The sequence below is a fragment of the Triplophysa rosa genome, linkage group LG6 (assembly GCF_024868665.1).
Source record: "Triplophysa rosa linkage group LG6, Trosa_1v2, whole genome shotgun sequence".
NCBI classification, from domain to species: Eukaryota; Metazoa; Chordata; class Actinopteri; order Cypriniformes; family Nemacheilidae; genus Triplophysa; species Triplophysa rosa.
In genome coordinates, this window is record NC_079895.1 from 17178463 (window position 1) to 17204103 (window position 25641).

General features: G+C 38.2%; 1 protein-coding gene across 2 annotated transcripts in view; it reads right to left on the reverse strand.

Annotated features, from left to right (window-relative positions):
* Nucleotides 1-334: 334 nt before the first annotated feature.
* thsd7ba (thrombospondin, type I, domain containing 7Ba) overlaps nucleotides 335-25641 on the reverse strand; it is a 301508-nt gene continuing 276201 nt past the window's right edge. For both annotated transcript variants that reach the window (XM_057335489.1, XM_057335490.1), the window contains exons 20-29: nucleotides 25451-25566; nucleotides 25041-25158; nucleotides 21464-21609; nucleotides 15683-15857; nucleotides 14155-14328; nucleotides 12687-12782; nucleotides 8829-8911; nucleotides 7924-8119; nucleotides 2576-2663; nucleotides 335-2181 (exon numbers count right to left, since the gene is read on the reverse strand). In XM_057335489.1, the coding sequence (XP_057191472.1) occupies nucleotides 2100-2181; nucleotides 2576-2663; nucleotides 7924-8119; nucleotides 8829-8911; nucleotides 12687-12782; nucleotides 14155-14328; nucleotides 15683-15857; nucleotides 21464-21609; nucleotides 25041-25158; nucleotides 25451-25566 (1274 nt within the window). In that variant the 3' untranslated portion in view covers nucleotides 335-2099. The remainder of the gene's footprint in view (nucleotides 2182-2575; nucleotides 2664-7923; nucleotides 8120-8828; nucleotides 8912-12686; nucleotides 12783-14154; nucleotides 14329-15682; nucleotides 15858-21463; nucleotides 21610-25040; nucleotides 25159-25450; nucleotides 25567-25641) is intronic.

Consider the following 25641-nt stretch of genomic DNA (forward strand, 5'->3'; position numbering starts at 1 on the left):
CAAAGTGGCTGACACTGTTATTTTGTGGCATACATTTTAGATTATACTATAGACCTTAAAGGAACAATTCACCCAAAAATGAAAATTCTGGCTTCAATTACTTACCCTAAAATTGTTAGAAGAATGTTCTGGGGCACTTTTGACCACCAATGTAATTCTGTCCTACTGTGGTAGTCAATGGTGGCCAAGAATTGTTTGGTTACATGTATTCTTCCAAATATCTTTCTCTGTGTTCATCAGAACAAATAAACGTATGCAGATTTGGAACAACTCGAGTGATTGTCAATGTCTGGTGCAGATGCTTTCACGAACAATTAATGAGCGTCATTTCCCACAGAGTATCACAATTTATTAGCGTTTTCGTTCAACTTTTCAAGTACACACAATTAAAACAGAAAGTAGCATGTAAAGTAAAGGTCAGTCTTTTACAGGCAACTGTATACAGTATAGTGCTGAGAGCATACTGAACATGTTAGAAGAAGCCATGTAAACAATGTCAGTGGGCGGCAAATAAAAATGAAAAATAAATAAACAAAAATCAAACAGAACACACTGCTAACTAGGAGGAAAATGCCCATAAAAACGCAAGGCCACTTTTGGAATAATCCAGTGTATGAGAAAATCAATCCAGCATGCACACGTACAATTGCGATTTCAAATAAACACAGATATATATTGCCATTTCTCCGCAGGGTAAAAAAACTAGCTATACACATTTTAGGTTTTCACAATGGTGGACTAGATTAGAAATATGCCGAAGTCTTTTGATTTCATAATTCTAAGAGAGGCAACATTCAGATGAATCTCATACAGACAGGACTGAAGCGGTTGTTGATGAAGTCTAACCAGTCTGCACTTACAAATAATATGAATAACAGAAGCTTCTCTCATGACACAACTTGGGTAAGTAAGAAAGATGAAACTGTTTCACCTTAAGAAGAAAATAAATAAATAAATGGATGTGCTGTATGTAATGTAACACATACATCACAGAGTGTACATTCTTTGTGATCAAGATGATTTAGAGGTCTCATGTAGTGAAGTCAGTCGTTATCATCTATAATGAAGACCACAGAGATAAAAAATAGTTTTTCACATTCGCAATACAGGGAGCAAAAGAAACCTTCTCGACGTTATGAAACAGACAATCAAGACAATTATGCCTGCAAGAACATAAAGTCAATGAAGCAAAACCAGCTTAAATAAATGTCAAACACTATTATTAAAATACAGAATCAGCACCTGTACTCTCTACAGCAAATGACAACATTCATAATAACTTCTTGCTCTCTCTTCCAGCATAATGCTCATGCAGACATAACAAACGCATTGGTCCACTGTATCTGTGCTAAATGAGCTCCTCTAACTGCAGCACATTGATGGAAGCCGCTTCGGAAACCCTACCACGCATCACAGGGACACAGTTCATTATCAGCCAGTCTCAGAGCAGACTTCATCCATTTTTCAGCTGCTAGGAGGTTAAAGGTCAAATGGAGCCGGACGGAGGAAACACAGGGGCAGATCGTCACCCGGACCTCACGGTGTGTAGTATAAATAAGCTGTGTTTTGGTTTACTGTGCGCATCACAAACACACATGTTCAGAGACATTCAATGATGAAAACAACAGTTTACAGCAGTCCTGTGCATCACAATGAAAAAACACTAGAAAATCTGTTTGAACACAAATCAGGAAACTACAGAATGACAAAAGCACTAATATAGTGCATAACACATCAGTCTTTTCTCCTTGTCTGTTCAAAAGTCACTTCCAGACCGCTATGAACGTGACTGATGCCCTCTGTGTTTATTTCATCTCGTCTTCCCCATGTAAGAAAAACACAGGAACGAAATGTCAAAGTCCTCCATCTGGTCTGTGGAATGTCAGCTGTGTCTTGTACTCTTGAATGTCACGATTTTCCATGTGATCGCTGATCCGAAGCGGTCACCCCTGACGCACAAAGTTTTGCACGTGCTGCAGATTTTGTCTGTCTGTTTATTGAAGAGGATCCCTCCTCGGTATTTATAGGAGAAATGAACATTTTTGAATGTTACAAGTAGTTCGGTTTGTGCTTTGAAAATACAGATGTAGAGAGCTCGATCACATGTCCACATCTCCGTCATAGGCCAGAGTCAAGGGCTTTTGTGGTGGAGATGTGCTTTTACTTTGCTTGGTTGGTTTGCTGTGATAGAAATGAGGAGAGAACGAGAAAAACAAATTCAACTCTTGCATTTCTATTTATAAGGTGTATTTCTAAATTGAACCGCTTGATGGCAGCAGCGAGTCACAAAAGGCTTTAATCAGACAGCAGAAAATCTGCAGTTGTTTCAACTTCTGTATAAATCTGTAATAAAATACCATGTTTTCTGTATATTTTAAAATTGAAAATCTGTTTTCCTGTTTTTCTCTACTGTCTGTACCACTATGTGTTTACTGTAAACAAAGTTGTGAAATGTGCTATAGCAAAAAGAGCAATACGTTTGAATTAAACATAATCTGTAGCACAAAAGTACAAGTATACAAAATATATCTTTTATTTGATCTTAAGTGTGCTAAATCTTTAGTAACAAACATACCAAAAGAGAAAGGCCACAGCAATTAAGAATAATATCAGAATGAATCCTCCAGCCGTTAACCCATAGACCCACAGTTTTATTCTTCCATCTGTGCAACCAGAAAACAAGAAGCAGTGATTAATGACCACACACACACACCACACTATTCTATTCTATTCTATTCTATTCTATTCTATTCTATTCTATTCTATCAATGAATCTTGATTAATCGCATTCAGAATAAAAGTTTGTGTTTACATATATACAGTATGTCTGTGTACTGTGCATATTGATTTTGTATTCATAAAAACATATATACATGCATATATTTAAGAGAAATATAAAACTTAATAAACATTTATACATAATTACTATTATTGGTAAATATAAATAAAAACTATTTCCTAAATATATATACATGTATGTGTATGATTTTGTGTTTATTAATACAAAATAATATGCACAGTACACATATATTATGTAAACACACACTTTTATTCTAAATTCATTTAATTGTTATTAATCGTCTAACAGCCCTAATTCTATTCTATCGTTTTTTACTGACCTTGTGCTATTTTCTATCCCTACCCCAAACCACACCAATAAACCTAACCCTCAAAGAAACCTTTAGCATTTTTTTGCTTCCATTCATTTCCATTTTTTTTTGCCTCACCTCATTTGTGTTGCTATAAGCATCTGATAATGACTAAATGTAACTGTACTTTTTAAAATAAGAATCATTTAGTATGTTTAATAATCAATTTTCCTTTTGGGGACTACTAGCCAGTTTCCACTATGTAGTTGGATCAGACTTCCTTGTGGTGACATTTGATAGATATCCCCGTAATGATATATAAACCTGCACAAACACAGACGCGTACACACTTTAAATTGTTTCTATTGCCCTTGGGTATATTGGTAATATGTGACAGTACCTTTAAAGATACACTCTACTGTTGATACTGCTACTTGAACCTTCTAAATCAGGTTGGTATTTAAGTGCAGTAACCATAGAAATACACAGGAGCATTTCATTGTTCAAAGCAGCCTGTGGTTACTGCACAGTCGCCTGTTGCTGCAGCAACAGATGGCACATTACCGCTCACGACATTGTACTTGAAAAGACTGTTGCACCATGTTCCACATCTCTAAGAAATTCAGAAGAGAGAATGAGGCGCATGTCACACGGCTTGCATAAGTGATATATGACGTGCCGAGGATTCATCTCTTACACAAAATCAAGACAAAGGCGCACAAAGAGATTTTCTTGCAACAGGCCTGATTCCTTTGAGACTCACATACTGAATGATGCAAAAACTACTCAAAGGAAAATAATGTCTTGATAAACTTAGCTAACATTATAACAGTGGCGGCTGGCCAATAGAGGGCGCTAGGGCGCCGCCCTCCCTGAGCTACACACACAAAACAAGAATTATATAATTTTTTTAATGTACATTTGCGTAATGTAATGTTATAGATAATCATCTGTGGAAAATATATGTTTTCATCATCGAAATATGGCCTCTCTGCACGTCTCAATTTCTGCTGAGGGGCGATCGAGAAATCGCCCACAGGAGGCGGGTCTTTGTAGAATTTAGTCAAATCCTGATTCAAGATATACATATATTTAAGACGTGACATGAAATGTACCCAATCAGCGTCCACAAATCTTATCTGAAATGGGCGATTTTTCTGTCGCCCCAAACTGCTAAAATCACGCTGGCCTGTAGTGGCGCAATTTCCAATTGTGTGACAATGGCGGGCGCAGGTAATTCCGGACACGAACCTAACTCTGTAAAATCTCTACTCCAATGTACGTTTGAGAAGAGAACTTGAGCAGAAAAACTGAAGGTAAAGGAGCTGGGTCCAGATCAGCCTGACCTCTTAATCAGACAGCAGACAAGTGAAAAAGGGAAGAAGTACACGCGAAGCTTCTCTTCCCGTTGGTACACGGAATAAACAGGTAACTAACGTTAGATGTTCTTTATATCGATGTTCCCGTATATTGAACCTGCCTGATTTGTCCCGTTTATTGACTGCTCCGCGGATTGAAGCAACAGCAGCAGCGGTGGTGATCAAGACACGTGCGAAGGATATTACTGAGTGACACCTGTCATCTAATCACAGTCCCTCTGACGCGCATCAGTTTACATTAAGTAGGCCAAAATGCGGCATTGTTTCTGAATCTGCAAAGCATGCATCAGTCACTCACACGCTCCCTCAGACCTCCGCGTCTATGGCAAGCCGATGGTGTCAGAATTACGCCATAGATTGAACGCGTTTATATCCGAACGCCGTTTTTGACTTTTTTTTAACAGTATTTGCGCCACAAAATACGGCATCGCGATTCCAAACGCCGTAAAAAACGCGCGAAAAGTCGTCCATAACGCCGTATTTAACGGCGTTCTAAGGCGCTCGAAAAGCGCCGCCTTTTGCGCCGCTGTCTTGCCATATGACGGCGTAAAAAACGCCGTTTTGGTTGCACAGAGCGCGCGTTATTTACGGCGTTTTGTGTGTTGTATAATGAGCCCCTCCCGCTGATTTCTGCAGCCAGTAAATTCTAACTGTTCTCACCCAATCACTGATGAACTGAGCCAGACCAGAGCAATTTACCACTGATCATTTTACAGGATTTTATTATGTGTGCAGTGTTACATTTGCTAACATTAAACAAACCATTGCTTGCTTTCCGAAGAAGCGACTTCTCTTTGGAAATGTAAAGTTACACAACGTGGTCAGCAATTGTATAAAGGCCAACCAATCCCATTGTAATGTATCCTGCGTATTACATATAGCGCGTATTGCCTACGTGAAAAGCAAAAAAGCAATCGGTTGAAATATTGTATTAGATAATTTCCAACACCAGAAATCTCTCCTGGTATAAGCGAGGTCAGCCAGAGTAAAAACAGAGTATGAGTACTGTGAATGGTGGTCTGCTGGTTAGTGTGATCGACTCGCAATCGCTGACAGTAACAAACGCAGTTTCGAGACCCTCTTGAACCATTAGCTAATTTTTACGTAGTTGGTCTTGTTCTGTTTATCTGTATCGCTTGGTCGTTTTTAGATTTATATTTCAGTACTTAATGCGTGGTCAGTATGAAAAGAAAGTCTGGAATGAGAGATCTTTTTATAAACCGTTATAAACCGTATCTGCACTTGATTTTTTGCTGCTGAACTCACACATCAGTGGACTTTCGTGCTATAAACAGGACGAACGAACAGTAATAGATTTTACATTTATGCATTTAGCAGACACTTTTATCCAAAGCGACTTACAGGGGCCTTTTAGTCTATGCATGTCTCTTATCAGTAGCCCATGTGATTTTAGTTTCCATATTACAAAAATTTATTGACTATAAGGAGACGCAATAATGTTGTGCAATGATTGTAATGTAACAAGCATGAACTTATTAACTAAAATATAACACAGCCCAAGTCAATGCCAAATGCCTTGCCATTTACCTCCGTGAAGAGACTGACGCTATCGTGCGTGGAACTGCAAAGAAACTTACAATGAAATGGAAAAAAATATTATTCAGCACATAGAAATAAGTGCGGGATTCAGGCCCGGCAACCCACTCATGCAGCCTAACCTGGCGAGAACATGGCAAAATGAGTCGGGATGCGGGCATGCTACTTACAAGCTACAGGAAAAAACTATTTTAAAAAGTTGGTTTGCACAAAGATGGTGGTTATAAGCCTACTGATCCCATCGCTCGAATAGTAGGCCTAATTAAACGTAATTAAATACACTGTAAAAAAATCCCGTTAAAACAGATGAAGTACTAGCAGAAAATTACCAGTACATTTTCCTTTATTTTACGGACATTTCCGTTAATGCTAAAATGTAATTTAATTCAATATTTCAACCGATTGCATTTTTGCTTTTCACGTAGGCCATACGCGCTATATGTAATACGCAGGATACATTACAATGGGATTGGTTGGCCTTTATACAATTGCTGACCATGTTGTGTAACTTTACATTTCCAAAGAGAAGAAGTCGCTTCTTCGGAAAGCAAGCAATGGTTTGTTTAATGTTAGCAAAGGTAACACTGCGCACATAATAAAATCCTGTAAAATGATCAGTGGTAAATTGCTCTGGTCTGGCTCAGTTCATCAGTGATTGGGTGAGAACAGTTCGAATTTACTGGCTGTGTAAATTAGCGGGAGGGGCTCATTAGCTATACAACACACAAAACGCCGTAAAAAACGCGCGCTCTGTGCAATTAAAACGGCGTTTTTTACGCTGTCATATGGCAAGACAGCGGCGCAAAACGCGGCGCTTTTCGAGCGCCTTAGAACGCCGTTAAATACGGCGTTATGGACGACTTTTCGCACGTTTTTTACGGCGTTTGGAATCGCGACGCCGTATTTTGCGGCGCAAATACTGTTTAAAACGCCATCAAAAACGGCGTTCGGATATAAACGCGTTTAATCTATGGCGTAATTCTGACAAGCGCATAGCAACATGAATGTAGTTTGTCTGTAGGACATATGCACGTAGTTTGTTACCCAGACGGACGCGTAGTCTACTATTTTATTAATTTATGTCTGAAAACAGAAACGGGAAATATATAAATGAGAAAGGTTTTATTGTGCATTTAGTTGTGATAAAATGTTAAAAACTATTAAGTATTTAGAGAGTAAATGCAAATACGAAGCAATGACGTCTTGCCTATGCTAATTTGCACTGCTGCACAGATCAAATTTTGTTCCGTATTTCATAGTAACAAACTTGGCAACCCACAGCCCCACTTCAAAATAATTTCACCAGCTACCACTGATAACAACTATATTGTTATATAGATGATGTTGAAGAGATCATTTGATGCAGATGTATAATATTATAAGGTAAAATTTATGAACCACATTTAACGTAATGTAATATTATTTTGTGTTCTGTCAAAGAAAGAAAGTCATACGGGTTTAAAATGTCATGAGGTTTAGTAAACAATGAAAGAATAAACATTTTTGGGTAAACTATCCCTGTAATAATCATCAGGATTTTGGCCAAACATCTTGAGGCTGAAATCCACAGGTAGTGGCAACCTGACATCACACAGCTGTTGTCCCACAGAGCGCTAAATTCAGTTCTAATCAGAAATGGCCTCCAGCCAGCAATAAAGAAACACTGTCTGTCAAGTTATGGGCAATACAAATCACGCTGTTACGAGACTCTGTACAATCCGGCTTTTCTCATGGCTCCAATAGGGCATAAACACTGAGACATTAAACAGACTTCTACACCAGCCTGTATCTGAGGTCTCATAAAGGCGTCCAGTGATTTTGCCGTAACTCAAAGCTAGCACAGATCTGAAGACTCCAGCGACCCAGATCAGCCTGATCTTCATCTGCATTTCAAGTACCTGGGCCGAGCGGCTGCAGAGACCATTCGCCGAAGAAGTCCTGGATCTGAGTCGTCCCTCCTGGTTTTAATCTTCCCGAGCTGGTCTTCACGTCCGCCTTCTTGTTGTCGGCCCCTGGGGTCTTGGTGCAGTAATCCAGGAACCCGTGTGTGTTCATGACTTCGGTGTAACCCCTCTCACACCCGCATACGCCTCTCTGGAAGAGACAGGGAATGCTATTTACAATGGCAGGAACAATAAAGACAATGCTGAGGAATATTTAGAGATATACATGCATAAAATACACACTTAAAGGGATACTTCAGACAAAAAATAAAAATTCTGTCATCATTTATTTGCCTCCTGTGCTTCAAAGCCTGTATGTGACTCTTTCTTCTGTGAAACACAAAAGGTGATATTTAGAAAAATGTCTCAGTAGTTTTGTGTCCGTACAATGGAAGTCAATGGGGGCCTGAGTTGTTCGGTGACCAACGTTCTTCAAAATATCTTCTCTTGTGTTGTGGAGAATAAAGAAAGTCCTACAGGTTTGGAATCACACGAGGGTGAATAGATGGTGACAGAATTTCATTTTTTAGTGAACTATCCTTTTAAGACACAGTATAGTTGTAGTAACATGCAATGCACTCCAAGTGGCAGTCAATGTCCAGTGTTGCGAGTTTTCTAATTTCATCCCTTTCCATTCTAGGCTTGCAGCAATTATGCAAATGTTACACATGCTTGAAATGCCTCTTATGATAACAATAATGATAACAATAATATCCAGCTATTCAGGTCATGACACTGAAAAACAGGTCACTGGTTTAAATTTGTGCCCTTTGTCCTGCATTCACACGGTGCAAGAGCATTGTGAAAAAACATTACTAACACGGGCCAGTATGTAGCACATGGGATGGCCGGCGGTTTACCTGCTTGCAGTGGGAGAACGGTTTGGTGCATGGAGGGTGACAGTGTCTCACAGTGGTTGGCCGGTTCTGTGGAAAGCAGCCCCCTTCCAGCAGGAAACAAGAAAGAGGTAATTATTGCCATTTCCCTATTGATAGGCAGATAAGAGCCCTGTCACACCTGATTAATGGCTTAAAGGAAGCATCACAGCTTCTGATCAATCAGTGAAGATTGTAATTTTGGAATGGAAAATTACATGTCAAAACATCAGAGGCTAATACTCCGGGCTCGGGCTTTTCTCACGCGAAAGAGATTACCTCTCTGAGCGAATATTTGCCCGAGACGATTCCCAACTCAGATAAGATCACCTTTATCTGTTATTTACAGCACTATGCACAACCCAAAGCTTTCATTCTCTCCCCGAACGCGACGGCGAGCTTGCCATCTGGAGTGCGTTTATTTCACTGGAATGAAACAATGTTTTATAATGTTTATATTGCGCCTTCGGTCTAGCGCTGGTTTATTGATGACTTCCTTTGAAACGGAGGGAGAGAAAATGGAAAAATGCGACATTAAACCATCCAAGACAAGGTCTGTCAAAATCAAACCACAAATTTTCAACCCGTTTTTCTTTGTTTAGGGTTATCACGCACGTTTTTAGTGTTTAGAGTTCTGCCTCTGTGTGATATTACAATATTACTGACAGTCGATTATTCAGGAGATAATAGAATCTGGTCATGTGAGGTTTATAGACGGTTTCAAAATAACAACATAAACAAACGTTACTGCGCATGCACGCTTTTGCTTTTGTGGCCCAAACTTAACTTCTGGTACACATCAGCAAAGAATAGAGTCCCTGCAGATTATTTCTGATAACAAGCAACATACATTTAAGTAAATGACATTAGCTAGGAAGTTAATAGTATGTCTAGCCAGTATTATTTTGGGTAACCAGTGGAAGAACTGTTAGGCCCGATTCACATTTCGCGTCTAAAGCCGCGCCTCTTTCTCTCATCAAAAGACCCGCGATGTGTGCACGGCACTCCGAAAAGTTGAACTAGGTCAATCTTGATGTGGCGCCGACGCACCTAGAAAAATGTCCTATTTGTGCGCGCCTGCCGCACGTTACATTTAAAATAATGAATATGCGCACTAAAATCACGCGAAATGTGAATCGGGCCTTACTTGGCTAAGCTTAAAGTTACAGTTACACGATCCGATTCAGTAAATTGTTTATTTAATAAAATTAATATACAGTCAAATTCAACTAATTGTTTATTTAATACAATTATTATATATACGTTAGGGCTGTCAAAAGATTAATCGTGATTAATCGCATCCAGAATAAAAGTTTGTGTTTACATAATATGTATCTGTGTACTGTGCATAATAATTTTGTATTTATTAACACATACACATCCATGCATATATTTAAGAAAAATCTAAATATTAATAAACATTTATATATAATTTCAATGATTGGTAAATATAAATACATACATGTAAATATTTCCTAAATATGTATACTTGTGTATGTGTTTGTATTTATAAATACAAAATTAATATGCACAGTACATAGACATATGTTATGTAAACACAAACTTTTATTCTGGATGCGATTAATCTTTTGACAGCCCTAATACGTATATATATATATATGCAGTATATATTAGGGCTGTCAACGTTAACGCGTTAATGCATGCGATACATTTTTTCAAATTAACGCGTGAAAAATATTTTACGCAATTAAAGCAGGATCCGTTTGTTTTGACATTCTTTGTCTAGCGTTACATTATGTAATCACGCTCTTATTCGTGTACAGCAGGGCTAGTCAACTGGCGGCCCGCGGGCCAAATGCGGCCCGTCAATCATCTTTACCTGGCCCGCCTTAACATTTCAAATAAGTGGAGAGACTTTAAGAACGGTGTGCTTTAAATGCACGTCCTCCTGAGACGCCACATCTTTAAAAGCCCAAAACGCTGCTACATAATTCCCGCGGCTCATAATGATTTACGTCTTATAAAGCGATTTGATCGGTCAGTCCAAGAAACTTAATGTTATTTACAACGTTATAATCAGCAATGCATTGCACAGCCAGGCAGGTTTGCGCACGCGATAGGTCGTATTCTAAAGCGCGTTTTCTGCCATTGAAAGTAGGCTAACTGTAGGAAGGGTACACTACGTGAACGGTTGTCTCAGATAAGGGGAAAACGGTGTTGTTTTTATTACTGCATTCATTATGAATAATGGCTATATTTATGAAAAACAGCTGTTCATCTCCCCCCAGAACTCGCATTATACAAAGGCTCTGCCTTGTGTGTGGGGCACATGAATACGATTGGAATTCACCCGAAGATGTGATAATAGCGTTCAGTTTCTTGCACAGATCAATTGACTGATTTTTAAGACGCTTATTTAACGTCACAAGGGGCAGGGATTACTTTTGTGTTGAATGTATTTGCGTTTTTTACTTTTATTGATTTAACTTTAATTAATTCAACCAAATATCTTCTTGAAAAAACAATGCCACCCACATCTTGGATGTACTGGAGAACTGTGGGTGAGTAAATTAGTAGCAATTTTGGGGTAAAGTATTGCATTAAGTAATATAATATACAGTTAAAAAGACAATTTCCTTTTTAATTTAATATCATGAAAAGGCACAAATACTGGATGCAATATTTGTGTGCATGTTTTAATATATGGCCTATAAATAACAGCAACAAAACCAGTATAAAAGGAACAAAACGAAATAAATAACAGAAATACAAAATAACAGAAGAAATGAGGATATGGTAAAAAAACTGGCCCACATCCTATTTATACTTTTGGAGTCTGGCCCTCAAAGAAAAGTAGTTGAAGACCCCTGGTGTACAGGCTTTTAAACCACTTAAGCGCGATTTTAAACAGTTGCTTTGACGCGTTCAATGAAGATAGACAGCTTCTAAACTGTGGGACGCGGCAAAACGCAACGCGAGGTCGAGTCTGGTGTAAATCGGTGAATCTCTGTCAGACAGCGCATCCGTGTTAAGTTCTCTTTCGTGCTTGAATGGATAAAACCATACAAGATTATGTCAGAGAGCCCGTTTTGTCTAGCATTTTCTTAAGCAAGACTTCAAAGTGTAAAATAAAATCTTAAATGAATGCAAAGAGTTGTGAAAATGGGAGTGCGATGACGGTCAGATCTGCGTACTGAGACAGCTCTTAAAGGGGCGACGTTCTTAAACGTGCTGCTGTGACTCCTGTCACTAATGTTAATCAAAGAACAAAATAAAAGAAGAAATCAATGTGATTTTGTAGCTTTAATGAGAATTCTTCTGCATTTAATTTATAATTTAGCATTAAAGACTGTAAAGTGTTTGAGAACGTCCTTCAATTTCTGTATATTTCATGATAGCTCTCAATTATATTGTTGAATGGCTATAATTAATGTTAAAATAATCAATTTAATAGAGACATCAGTTACAGTACTAATATCAAAATGATTTCTTTCATTCATAAAATGACGCTGTTAAAGAAATATGTTATTTTCAATTTGAAGATTAAATGTGAAATTATTAAAATGTAAAAGTATATTTTAAAATATTATTATGTGTGATTAATCGTGATTAATCACAGAAATTGTGTCATTAATCCGATTAATTTTTTTAATCGATTGACAGCACTATACAGTATATATATATAAAATTAAATAAAGATGGTTATATTATTAACCACTAGCCAGACCGATCAGCAAGCAGACCGGAAGGTAACTTCGGGCCAGGCATGTGCGTCCGATGTAGCAGTCTATAATGATGTGACTTTTGATTATGTATTTGTAAGCGTAGTAAGTCAAAAGGATATTTGTAATTCTCTCAGTCTTGGTGTAAGCTGTGGGCTACCTGTCACATTGACCCCATCAGAGCGCTGGCACCACACTGATCTTTCATTCTCATTCCAGGCACTTGTCCTCCACTCGTAACTGTGACATTTCCCTCCTGTGGCATCACAGAGTCACAGAGAGATGGTCAGGTGTTATAATAGCCTGAGAATTATATACTGATCTAAGTTTATACATGCACGCTCACTTAGCCTTTCAAAGCTAGCGTGGCTGCACTGACGACACGAACACTGAACCCGAAGCATTGCTTGACGAAACGTAGACAAGAGTCAGACATTTTCTTGGAGGTGCGATGCATAGAGCATTTACAAAGGGCATATTTTGAGAAAACCTCCAGAATACAGACTGGTGTCTAAAGGTCCGAGACAGCAAGACTGAAATCATGTTTTTATTTAAAACTAGAAATAAAAAGTATTTTGTGAAAAGTTACATTATGGAAAGTTTGATAAAACTCATGTCAGCTCCAAAAAGGCCAGATTTTTATTCCACTGAAGCACATCAAATGCTCTTTGGACATTTTGATATGCTCACCACAGGCTTGAGTGCAGCTCAACTGAATGTTTCATTACAGATAAAGTGAAACAAATACTACATTTATGAGTTTTCTGTGAACATACAGAAGACATTTGGAAACTCTGAAGCAAAATTTGTACTCAAATTGTTATGCAGCACAACTAATGCTAACAATACTATTTGTAATGAAAAATGTGGATTATGGTAGAAAAATTCAAAATGTATAGATACCATTTAAACGTTTAGGGTCACTTATTAATATTGTTCCACATTATAGAATAATTCAAGAGTTGTTGTCTGACATTTTTAAATGCTGTCTGACATTTTCCTTCTAAAATGATATTTTTTTATCAGGCTCTGATGTTTATATTAAAAGTTATTTCACTTTAATGGCAAAGGGGACATATTCATTGCCATTAAAGATAAATCATTGAACCTAAACATAAGAGCCTGATAAAATGCTAAGTTTAGAAGAAAATCTCAAACGGCACCTAAAAGCTTTTGCATTTAAATTCTTTAATTGTAAACTTACCAAATAACACAAGTGTAACTAAGACATCTTTAGAGAAGTCACCCTTTGTCTAGAAATGTATCTTGGTAATTTTATCATCCAGCTTCTTTATGTCTCTGTCTGAGATGCTTTTTGAACAGTGTTAAAGGATTTCCAAGCTGTGTTGAGCTCTTATTGGCTGTCATACATTTCAAAAACATTTTAATTAAATTAAATTATAATTTTGTACTGAAAGAAACTTATTTGCTTGCACAGCTACATTTTTATCTTCAAAATTCATTTCAGAAATGTATGCATTTGTCTTAAAATCAAAATGTTTCAAAAAGTAAAATCAAAAAGTAGAAAAAAACATTTCACTCAATTGACCCTAAACTTTTGAACCATAGTGTATGTTCCACATTATGTATACATTGTTCATTCATCATGACTATTTTACAGCTTGTACCTTTACATGGATGAGTCTCAAAGACCTGAGGAGGGCAGCTGTCTTGATTCTCCAGCACTTGTACAACAACGGCCCGTGAGCGAGCCTGACGCCCCACCATCTCGAAGCTCCGCCCTTCTAAACACGTCAGCTGACAGGAACTCCACAACGACCAATCGGTAAGGTGACAGTCTCCTGCAGATGATAAACAACACATATTAATTCTACGAGTCATATTAAAGGTAAAATTAGGAATAACAACTCTACTGGAAGAATTTCACAATTTCAGCAAGAACGAATACAAATGATTTGAATCACAGTTTACAGACTTTGACTAAGTATTAGAGCTACTGGGGTGGACTGGGGCGTTCAACAACTCCAGTAGCACTGATATAAGGTACATAAAGTAATATAATGGACAGTCAGAGGGCTAGGAATTCCTACATTCAGTCCAGACTAAAAGAAAAAAATAGCTTTGAACCTATACCTATCAAAGTGAATGTTGATACTACAAACCGCATAATGTACATGCTGTTAGCGATATGAGCTATAAGACTTAAAACTATTGCTGCTTAAAGTTCATGAATTGAAACCTTGAAGAACCTCTGCATTTATCTGCAAAAATCCTTACTTTGGCAATGCTATATAGTACATGTAGTATGCAAACTGGGATTCACCCTATGGCAGGCTTGTGACTAGTGCATTCATCAAATATGTCCCAAAGGTTCATCTCTTCTTAAAGTTACAACACCTGCACTCCGGCCATGTGCTAATGAAGAGATCTTGTGACAATCTGCCTCTAAGCTGCTCGTGACGGCTACTGAGATTGATCTTATTCTCCTGTCATGGAATCAAAGGCCTTACGCTACTCTTCAGATACATTTATCGCTACCTCAGCTGAAGGTCATACATCATTGGCCCTCCTAATCCCTCCGCGCAGGGAGCGTTTCACAGCGACAGTCCCCCCACCTGCACGCTAACGCTAGCACCTCAGCCATGACGTCCTTTTGATTCTGCAGCCAGGCTGGCTATTAGAGACAATCTGTGCGCCCAGGCATCTCATTATCCATCATCTTCATGAAGCCAGTCTATTTTCATCCCTCACCGGAGCCGCCGAAACACAATACAGTAGCGCTGCCACACACCATATGCCACCCGCAATCTTCAGACTCTCAGTTTCGTTTCTACCTTTCTCGCTTTGACTCTTTGTCGCTTTCGATTTTTCTTCCTATCTACATTCAGGTTCCATGTGGAGTCTGTCCTTCGCCTGGGGACTGTGTTAAAAGAGAGATGCTAACATACAGTAGATCAATGATACTGTAGCCTCAAGGTAAAGTGTGAAATAGGAGATCTTTCTGTTAAATGGCAATACTGTAAATGCACACGGCAATCATGCAAATAAAGCTTTCTTGGGTTATTTTACCAAACAATGGTGTGGCGATATTAAGTTTGTTATAATTAACGTTCAAACGACGTTTAAAAACAAAAGAGATCGTGCATGTGTGTAAAACACAAACATATGAAAAGCAGTTGTTTTGCAGCACTGCACCTGGACAGGGGACTGAACACGGCTGCAGAAGTTCCTGTTCGCTTTCCTTTCTCACGCGGTCTCCACACTTCTCGTCCTCCACCGCTTTATGAGGTTGGGGGCTGTCCGGCCAGTCCGTCCAATGCACCACACACGTCAGGTTCCTTTCCCTTCTGCCCTCTCCGCAATCTGCCCCCTGCACAACACCACACAGAGCAGATACGGTACATTCATCTGAATGAGGTGTGAGCAGGCAGTGGAGTTTCTGACCTTTGCCTGACTGAAGGACAAGATGGAAATGAATCACTTTAGATGAACTTTGAACTGATGACAGCTGAGGTTTAAACCAATGGTTTGGCTAAGTAAACCACTGGTTTTGCATACATAATTTTTCCAGGCAGACAATAGCTACATAATAAATAAATAAAATAAATTGTAAGTATATTGTAATGCTCCATTTTAAGCATCTTGGTTTACAGTTACATCTGCTAAAATGAAGGTTTCACCTCTCTGTGAAATACACAGAGGGGCGATTTCTCGGACAGGGCTTAAGCCTAGTCCATCCGAGGGTTGCCCCCCCAAATCATAAAAAATTGCACAGTCTATTGTGCTACATATATTTATGTATACCTAAACTAATTGTGTTATTAGAAAAAAATGCAAACGCAAAAAATGCGTTTTAAGTTTTTAAGTTGAGTTCCTCCTCCCCTGCCTTACAGTGGTTTGGCCCACTGACTGCTTTCCCAACACTGCTTTCCCAACACTCAGTTTATCAGTGGTTGTTGAACTCCAGTAAGAAGGCTATTTTATTCACTTTAAATGAAGTGATTCTCTTTAATGTAGTTGATGCTGATTCATTAATAAATTAGTTGTGGCAAAAAAGGCTGATTGCTGATGTGTTTTTCCATGAATCTGCTATGTTAGTGATTAAAACGTTACTTAGCTAGTTAACGTTAGCTTGTTTACAATAGCTTGTTGCATAGTGCGTCACACACTGCAACTAACACACCGAAGCCGTTTCCCATGCATTGTTGTATTTGTGGCGACCTGGCATAATGTTAACATTAGACCTTAACGGCCACAATTAGCCACCGATCCTTGGCATTCAGGTACCGTGTTACACACAGTCGCGCACGTACCGGTGACAATTTAGTGACTTTGGCACTATATTTAGTGAATTTCAGACCCCTTTTGTCCACAAAAGGTGCACAGCTTTCATTCAGTTGGAAAAGCTCGTTTTCTCAGTTATTTTGTGCAGTGTGTGCACGACGGATAAGCTAAACATTCAGTCAGAGGTGGACAGTAACGAAGTAAATTTACCTGAGTACTGTACTTAATTACACTTTTTGAGTATCTGTACTTTACTTGAGTATTATTTTTTTCTGAGTACTTGTACTTTAACTTCACTACATTTGAAAGACAAATATCATACTTTTTACTCCAATACATTTATAAAAAGGTCCAAAAGTAGAAAGTAGTGATGGGTCGTTCTTGAACGATTCGTTCATTTTGAACGAATCTTTATGTGACTAGGGAAGAACGAGTCGTCTCGGGGAGTGATTCGTCCAGTCGCGCATGCGCATTGCGCAATATTCTATGGGTCCTGTGACAAAAGAACGAACGACTCGAACCCGAAGACTCGAGAGGTGAACTAATCAATTCTCTTTCCGGCTCAGACGGCATTGGTAAAGCGTAGGGGGCTGTCACGTGATGAACTAACGACTCGAACCCGAAGACTCGAGAGGTGAACTAATCAATTCTCTTTCCTGCTCAGACTGCATTGGTTTAGCTTACGAAGCTGTCACGTCGTGAACGAACGAGTCAAACCTGAGGACTTGTCAGATAAGAGGTGTGGTGAGCTAATCATAGACTAAAGACCCAGGTAAACAATGAATTAATCTTTTCTGTTTCTTATAGCATTATAGTTTTGTATTGTTTGTAATGTGATCAACGTTTGCATAAGTAGTAGATGTGTTAGGAAAGTAACATGTAACATTTTAATTATATTTTGCTAAAATGAACGAAATGAATGATATGACTCGAAAAAAGATTTGTTCATTTTGCTGAACGAGACTCAAAGGTCCGAGTCAGTAAAATGATCCGAACTTCCCATCACTAGTAGAAAGTGGTTTCTATGCAGCAGGGTTTCCTGTGTGCGCAATTTATCTGGCTTGCGATCTGCCAGGACCTTTTACAAGCTTTGAATGGCTATTTGGCAGATTTTTTTACGCAAATCTGGCAACTCTGGGATCTTCCCCGCTAAACTAATGTAAACGACGGCGCAGCTACACCGTTGATAGCGCTCTAAAAAGGCAAATAGAACAATAAAAGACGAAAAAGGCACATGTTAAAGTGTGGTGTAATCTGTGGGTTACGATCAGTCAAAGATCATAGAAACATTGTCATGAAAATGATCGGCATAACGGCTAAACGGTAAATAAGCATCACATACACCTTGAGCTACGCGTGCGTGTTCTGATCTGCTTCTGTATCATTTAAAGCGATTTGGAAAATGAATGATGTTTTTACTGATGTAACTATAGTTGAAGTATTCCTGTTGAAATAAAAACAATAGAACCCTGCCCAAAATACAACATAAAATGTAATGGATTTAATGGTTATAATGGGAATTGTACTATGGATACTTGTTGTCTACTTGTATGTGATGGATTCTATTGGTGGGATGGTAAATCCTATTGGAATAAAACCCAAAACACACTACAAAGAGGAATTTAATTAAAAAATCTCATTCTAATTAAAAAATTCATTGTTTTTTTTCAGCAGGGATGGTATTTGCAGTAAAACCACAGTATCCACAAATTTACCATTTTCTATATATGAACCATACTCCAATTAATAATCTTTAGTAAAACCACAGCAACTAAATTATACTAGCTAAAGTTTATGTTTGTAGTTAAATTATGGTAATACAAATGGTAATAAATCCAACAAACACATGGCTTCTACACTTTACTATCTACAAGAACCTTACTACTTACTGGTAAATTGCTGCTAAAACTGGTAAAGGGAATATACAAAATAAAAGAACACTGCTCATAAATACATATAGGCCTAGGGGGCTAATGAGGATAATTAGGCTAAATGATCATACAGGATTATATCTAAACTAAACATATATGTGCTATACATATAAAGCTCTTAAAGGAGTTGCTCACTGCAAAATTTGCCCCCATTGACTTCATTCCCATTGACTTCATTCAAATTTTGAAGTGAACTACTCCTTTAATACAACTGATACTGAGCTACTCAGTGTATTCAGTAGGTTGCTTCAGAGGCATAAGGTATACGACAATAAAACAATGCACAACTGACATAAAGGAAATGTACTTTTAATACTTGAGTACTTTTAAAAGCACGTACTTCTGTACTTTTACTCAAGTAAGAATCTGTCTTTACAACTTTTACTTGTAGTGGAGTAATATTTGACCAGTAGTATGCGTACTTTCACTCAAGTAAGGAAGTTGTGTACTTCGTCCACCTCTGCATTCAGTTGACTGAAACTCGACGATTCATCAACGAGTACAACACAGAATTTAAGCATCTGTCACTGTTACTGGCTACACGAACATGAACATAGTACATCTATGCACATAGTTTGTTGGCGGAGGCAGTGCTCTACATGGGAAAATAACCACCACTCTTTAATGTAGATGTATGGTGACTTTGTCAGACGATGTTGCAGTATAAATCAGGATAAATTTTAAAAAGTGACTCATTGTTAACATGTAGTATCACGGTTAGTGTGTTTTTATACTTGTTTCCTGTCTTGACAACAGAGACATAAAAAATGTAAATGGAAACAGCTTTATTAGGCGTTCACTTGTATTACAGTAAGTGGCAGTTCGGTTCACTTATAATATGACTGCAAGTCTGCATGATAAACCAATGAACTTAACGCATATTGTCGCTTTGTGACGTAGTAAGTACAATTTTGACTGTATTATTTGTGTCCCCTTCAAAAATTGCTCTTGAGAAATTTTATGTTTATTGTTCCCCCCTACTGTTAAATGAGATTTACGCCCCTGGACGAGAATACTTTATGTGCGAAAAACAAACCAAAATAATGACTGTAATCAATATATTCTCCTCTGTCTTGTCAGTCTATGGTGCGCGTTCACGAATGCGCATTTCGGTGGGGGCAGACGCTGGCGTTCTGACTGACAACCCTGGAAGCGCAACTCTGTGTTTACAAGCAGATGCATGCTGTGTATAATCTGATCTTCGCAAAATGTCTGATTATTTCGTTATTGAGGAAGACTTGCATTTTTTGCCCATCCGAACAAACCGAATGCGCATGCGTCAAATTCAATTGAGCGGATGGACCAATTCAACGATGTCTTTAGTACTTTTCTGAACCTTGACAATAACTATAACCATGGTATAATATAGGAGGCCTGGAAATCTCTCGGATGTCACCTAAAATATCTTTATTTGTGTTCTGAAGACGCCGGGAGGTCTTAAAACATGTTGAATGTCGTGTGGGTGAGTAAAAAATAACACAATTTTGATTTTGAGATTAACCGTTCCCTTAAACTGTGCCTGTCAAAATGGTTTGCAGCATCCGGGTTACTTTGTAATATTAGTTTTGAGTGGTTGCTATCTGGTAATATCATACTTTGGAATGTAGCGACTGGCCAATCAGATTAAAGTATTCCAGAGTATCATGTAATAATATATATTAAAACATTTGTGGGGTTAATATAATGACACTTCAAATCATTGCTAAAATGTGCATATAACAGGAGGGTTAACCTCAAGGTAAGGAATCTAGTTTGTAAAAAAATTAGGGCTGTCAAAAGATTAATCACGATTAATCGCATCCAGAATAAAAGTTTGTGTTTACATAATATTTATCTGTTTACTGTGCATAATAATTTTGTATTTATTAACACATACACATCCATGCATATATTTAAGAAAAATCTAAATATTAATAAACATTTATATATAATTTCAATTATTGGTAAATATAAATAAACACATGTAAATATTTCCTAAATATGTATACTTGTGTATGTGTTTGTATTTATAAATACAAAATTAATATGCACAGTACATAGACATATGTTATGTAAACACAAACTTTTATTCTGGATGCGATTAATCGCGCTTAATCTTTTGACAGCCCTAAAAAAATACAATATTGTCCGCTGGTGTGGATGCTAATACAGTTATTGTTAAAGGTATCGTTTTTGGTTTAAACAAACAATATATTTATACTGTATACAGTATATATACAAGAAAGAAGTGTTATCACAGATGTTTCTGAATATTTAACAATTATAAATATAAAATCGTCCACACCATTTGCCAAAAAAGTGTTAAAAGTACGCAACATCTCTTTTGTTCATATTTAATATGGCGAGACTCTGGGGACACAGCCGAAACCCAGAGACATACAATTAAAATCCCTTTCAGATACAAAAGACAGAGAGAAGAAAATCAGCAGAAGGAAGATGAAAATCTGAACTCTGCCACAGTCCTCCTCTAATGATAAGACTGTAGATCCCTGCATGATTTTAATAAGCAGTTACCTCACGTTTCAATGACACAAAGTTCTCTTCTCCCGCACGGGCTTGGCATCTGCGCGTGCAATTTCCACAAAATTCAATTAAAGAACTTCAACGTGGTGCCAGTGCTATGTGGTGATGTAGAGCGGCTGGTCTCTATGCCACACATGGTTAAATAAAACACGGATTGATTGCCCTCAGGTCTGGTGGTGTGCAATATGCAGTTAGCGCAGAATACATGCAGATCCAATTATTATGCCACTGAATCTACCTCCACTCTGCAGGGGGACCAATCGCTCAGGAGCCAAGTGTAGCAGGGGCTGATGGGACAGGGTTTGGTCTGGGAGAGCTGGGAGGCGCACGGGCGTCCCTCCTCGTGAGCTTGCTGTAGCACGGTGCGAGAGCGAGTCATCACCCCTGCAATATTTAGAGACATCTGTGACTGTACAATAGAAAAAAGCAGATGCAGAAATAAAAATCTAAAAATAGAGAAAGGTTGCATTTAAGTGTGTTGTCTGGTGACTAGGAACAATGTAGTGGATGAATGCGTTATGTATACTGTTAAAATATTTATAAACTGTACATGCATGGGTAGGTGAAACACAAATTTTGTATCTGAATGCAGACATGATGCAGAGATGAGCTTGAGTTGCCTGGATTTTCTTTCTGACAAAATCTTAATGAGATCATTTACCCAAAAGTAAAAATTCTTTCATCATTTACTCACCCTGATGTCATTCCAAACCTGTTTGACACAAAACCACTGACACATTTCTCAAAATATCTTCTTTTGTGTACCACAGAAAAAAGAGTCACATACAAGTTTATCATGACACGAGGGTGAATAAAAACCATAAATGATGACACAATCCTTTATCCAATATCCTATTAAACACTGGTCTTTAAAGAAACTCATTTCTGAAGCTTAGACCAAAAACTGTAGCCACTTTTTTCCCTACCATCCACTTTCCTCATTTTAGGAGGAATCACAGGCTTAAGAAAAACCCATTTGGGGACTTTAACAGGCTGGCTGGTGTCCATGAAGTGCTTGAGTGGGCCTCTATCAAGGGCTAGAAGAACAGCAGTTTGGGAAGAGTACAATTGGAGGCATCACTGGAGACTGAGAAAGACAGAGCTTCCATCAGAACACATCTGAACTGACAAGGTGACAGTAGATCTGAACTGAGCGCCACTCCAGCGAGATAGACTTTAAAGAGCTCCGCTTGCAGTCCGGCATTAAACATTTAGCATGGAGAAAGAAAGAAATTATAGTCACAGCCAGCGCAACATAACGGCTCATCGAATCCGTGTTGCGCTGCCTTCAAGAGCACCCTCTACAGCTGGCAGTTTCAAGCACGCCATTCATTAAAACAGAAGCACCACGGCCAGATGATAAAGCCCCTGTAAATGCCTGAGCTTTGACAGCGGAAATATCTCTACTTGATCCTGGAGGGAGATGGAAGAAAAGAGAGCGTTGAAGAAAGAAAAAGTGATTTGGATTGTAGGCTGGGGGAAGCATTGGTTGTCTCCTGACAGAATTTCACAGACAGATAAAACACTGTATACATACAACACATAATGAACCCCAATCTCTGTCTCTGGCAGGAAAGCATCGCATTGAGGCAGGTTAGCTACAACCTGTATTTATTTCTATGTGGTAACTACAAACAAAAAGCGGAGAGAGTTTCCTGTTTGCTGTGCCTTGAGAATTCCCTGTAGATTTATAAAGTAAACTGAAAACTGATGCCTGAATGAAAATTAACGAAGATCGCTGAATACGTCTAATTAAGAGACTAACAAGCTGAACTTGTAAGAAGCTGGGTCATTTGAACCATAGGGACCCATCCTGTGCTTAAGATTAGTAATGAGCCTTTTTTATATTGCATAAAGCAACACTGTTACTCCATCAGACTGACAGCAAACAGGCCAACACCCTAAATGGAAAAAAAAGTCTTCATAAATTACTCCGTTCTCTGTAATCTTACTACACCTGTATGACTTTCTTTCTTCTGCAGAACACAAAAGAAGATAGTTTAAAGAAAACTAGAAAATATAGGCCCCCATTGACTTCCATTGTATGGATACAAAACCTCTGAGACATTTCTCAAAATATCTTATTTTGTGTTCCACTGATGGAAGAGTCATGAGCATGTTTGGAATGACATGTGGGTGACGGATTTTTTAATTTTGGGGTTAACTATCCCTATAATAATGGCAATTTTGAGAGCAGTAATGGAAAAATGTATAATTCTCCTAACTGATAAATAGCTCAGCGTGTTCAGGAAAGCAAAAATTTGTTAATTTCATCCTCATTAACCTGCAAGGTGATCCCTAAATATAGGATTCATGGCATAATGTCCATATTTAAAAAAGGATCCCAACGTTGCATGTTAATGATGGCAAACAAAATACGTGGCAACCGATGGCTTGAACCCAGGGCAAGCCGGATGTTTATCTCTGTAGACTTGTGTTAGGTAGCATGAGAATGAAAACGTGTCAACAAAACAACCACATTAAATATTCTGATTTGTTTGCATGTTTCTTATTAACAATTCTGCTTGTTGCTTTAAAGCTGAAGCATTCTCTCAGATGTTTTGTACTTCTTGAATTTTGCTTCTTAAAAAAAAATATTTACCTCATTTAAGTTTTATTTATGTGTACAGACTGTACACTGTATGTGTGTGTATGTGACAATGCTCATTTGTCATATAGGTTGTTTTATTATACACAAGGAATTGAGGTCAATAAGAATTCAGCTAAATATGTTTTGACATATGTGACCCTGGATCATAAAACCAGTCTTAAGTAGCACAGGAACATTTTTAGTAAAAGACAAAAATACATTGTGTGGGTCAAAATTATCGATTTTTCTTTTATACCAAAAATCATTAGGATATTAAGTAAAGATCATGTTCCATGAAGATATTTTGTAAATTTCCTACCTTAAATATATAAAAACTTTATTTTTGTGAGTGGATGGTCTGCCACAGTGCCCTGATTAACAACTTCAAAGGCGATTTTCTCAATATTTTGATTTTTTTGCGCTCTCAGATTCCAGAGTTTTAAACGGTTGTATCTCAGCCAGATATTGTCCTATTCTAACAACTCATATGTCTATAGAAATTTTATTTATTCAGCTTTCAGATTATGTAAAAATCTCAATTTCGAAAAATTGACCAATAATACAGGTTTTGTTGTCCAGGGTCACATATATGTGATAACGGGGCCTCACTAATGTCCTGTATGGGTCCTATTTTAAGTTATACTGTCCAGTAGAATGGAGTGGTGCAGAGATGACGCATATTTGTATGCAAAACCCCAGGTGGTGGCGACTTTGATATCCAGTGAATGTAGTGTAGTCTGTTTATAGCCTCATGTTAGCTTTTACCTTCTGGCGATTGTATTTAGGCTTCAAAAATAGCAAATATTGTGTTTATCTGTAAAGATTATCTTGATATCATAAATTTTTGTTAATCACAGATTTTATTTTTCGTGAGTTTTCAAGTCTATGGGTTTTTGGTCGATGGAACCAGTGCGGGGCTAACTTCCGGGTTGACCTACAAAAGGACGTCATCCCTGCACCACTCTATTAAAAAGTTTGTCCTTAACACCCATGAATTTAAAAGGATGGTTCACACAACAATGAACCTGTCATTTACTCATCCTTATATTATACCAAACCAGAACACAAGAGTAAATATTTTAAATCATTTTGCTGTATTTTCCATATTGTAAAAGTCTGAACATTTTTTTAGGCGAACTATCCCTTCTATTTTGAGGTGAACTAAGAATAAGAATATAATAAGAAAAGGTCCTGGTCATATGTGTAATTACATACTGCGACTCACCTTTGCTACCGCAGGTGTGTGAACACTCCGTCCATGATGACCAGTCAGACAGGATGCAATTAAAGGGGCAGTGCACCGCACAGTTCATCGCCAGTCTCCACGGCTGAGGCAGGCCCAGCTAAAACAGCGGGACAGCCATTAACCCCATGTCCCGACACCACACACAATTGCACTGATGAACCAGCCGTGAGCCGACGCGGGGCTATTACTGTAAAAGCTCAGATGAAAGAATCATTCTCTGGATATGGGCTAATACTGTAGGGAGTTAATGGACGGTCATGGCTGATTTGCGGTGCATGCAGCTAAAGGACATTATACAATCTCACAGTGCTTAATTCCCCCTCAGAGGACGCTTATCCGGTGAGGGGAGGGCTGGAAATGAAGGTTATACAGAGGTTTAGAAAGGTTACCTCTTCGCACACGCTCAGATCCACTATTTTGCCATCGCTACGGATGCAGTCTAAAAGGCGTGTCCTCGTGCCCTGGCCGCAGATGGCGTGTTCGCTCAGCTGACAGGTGCTCCAGTCTGTTCCATAAAGAGTATAAACACATATACAGTGTCATTCAATTATCACATTTTTCTCATTTTTACACAATAGTT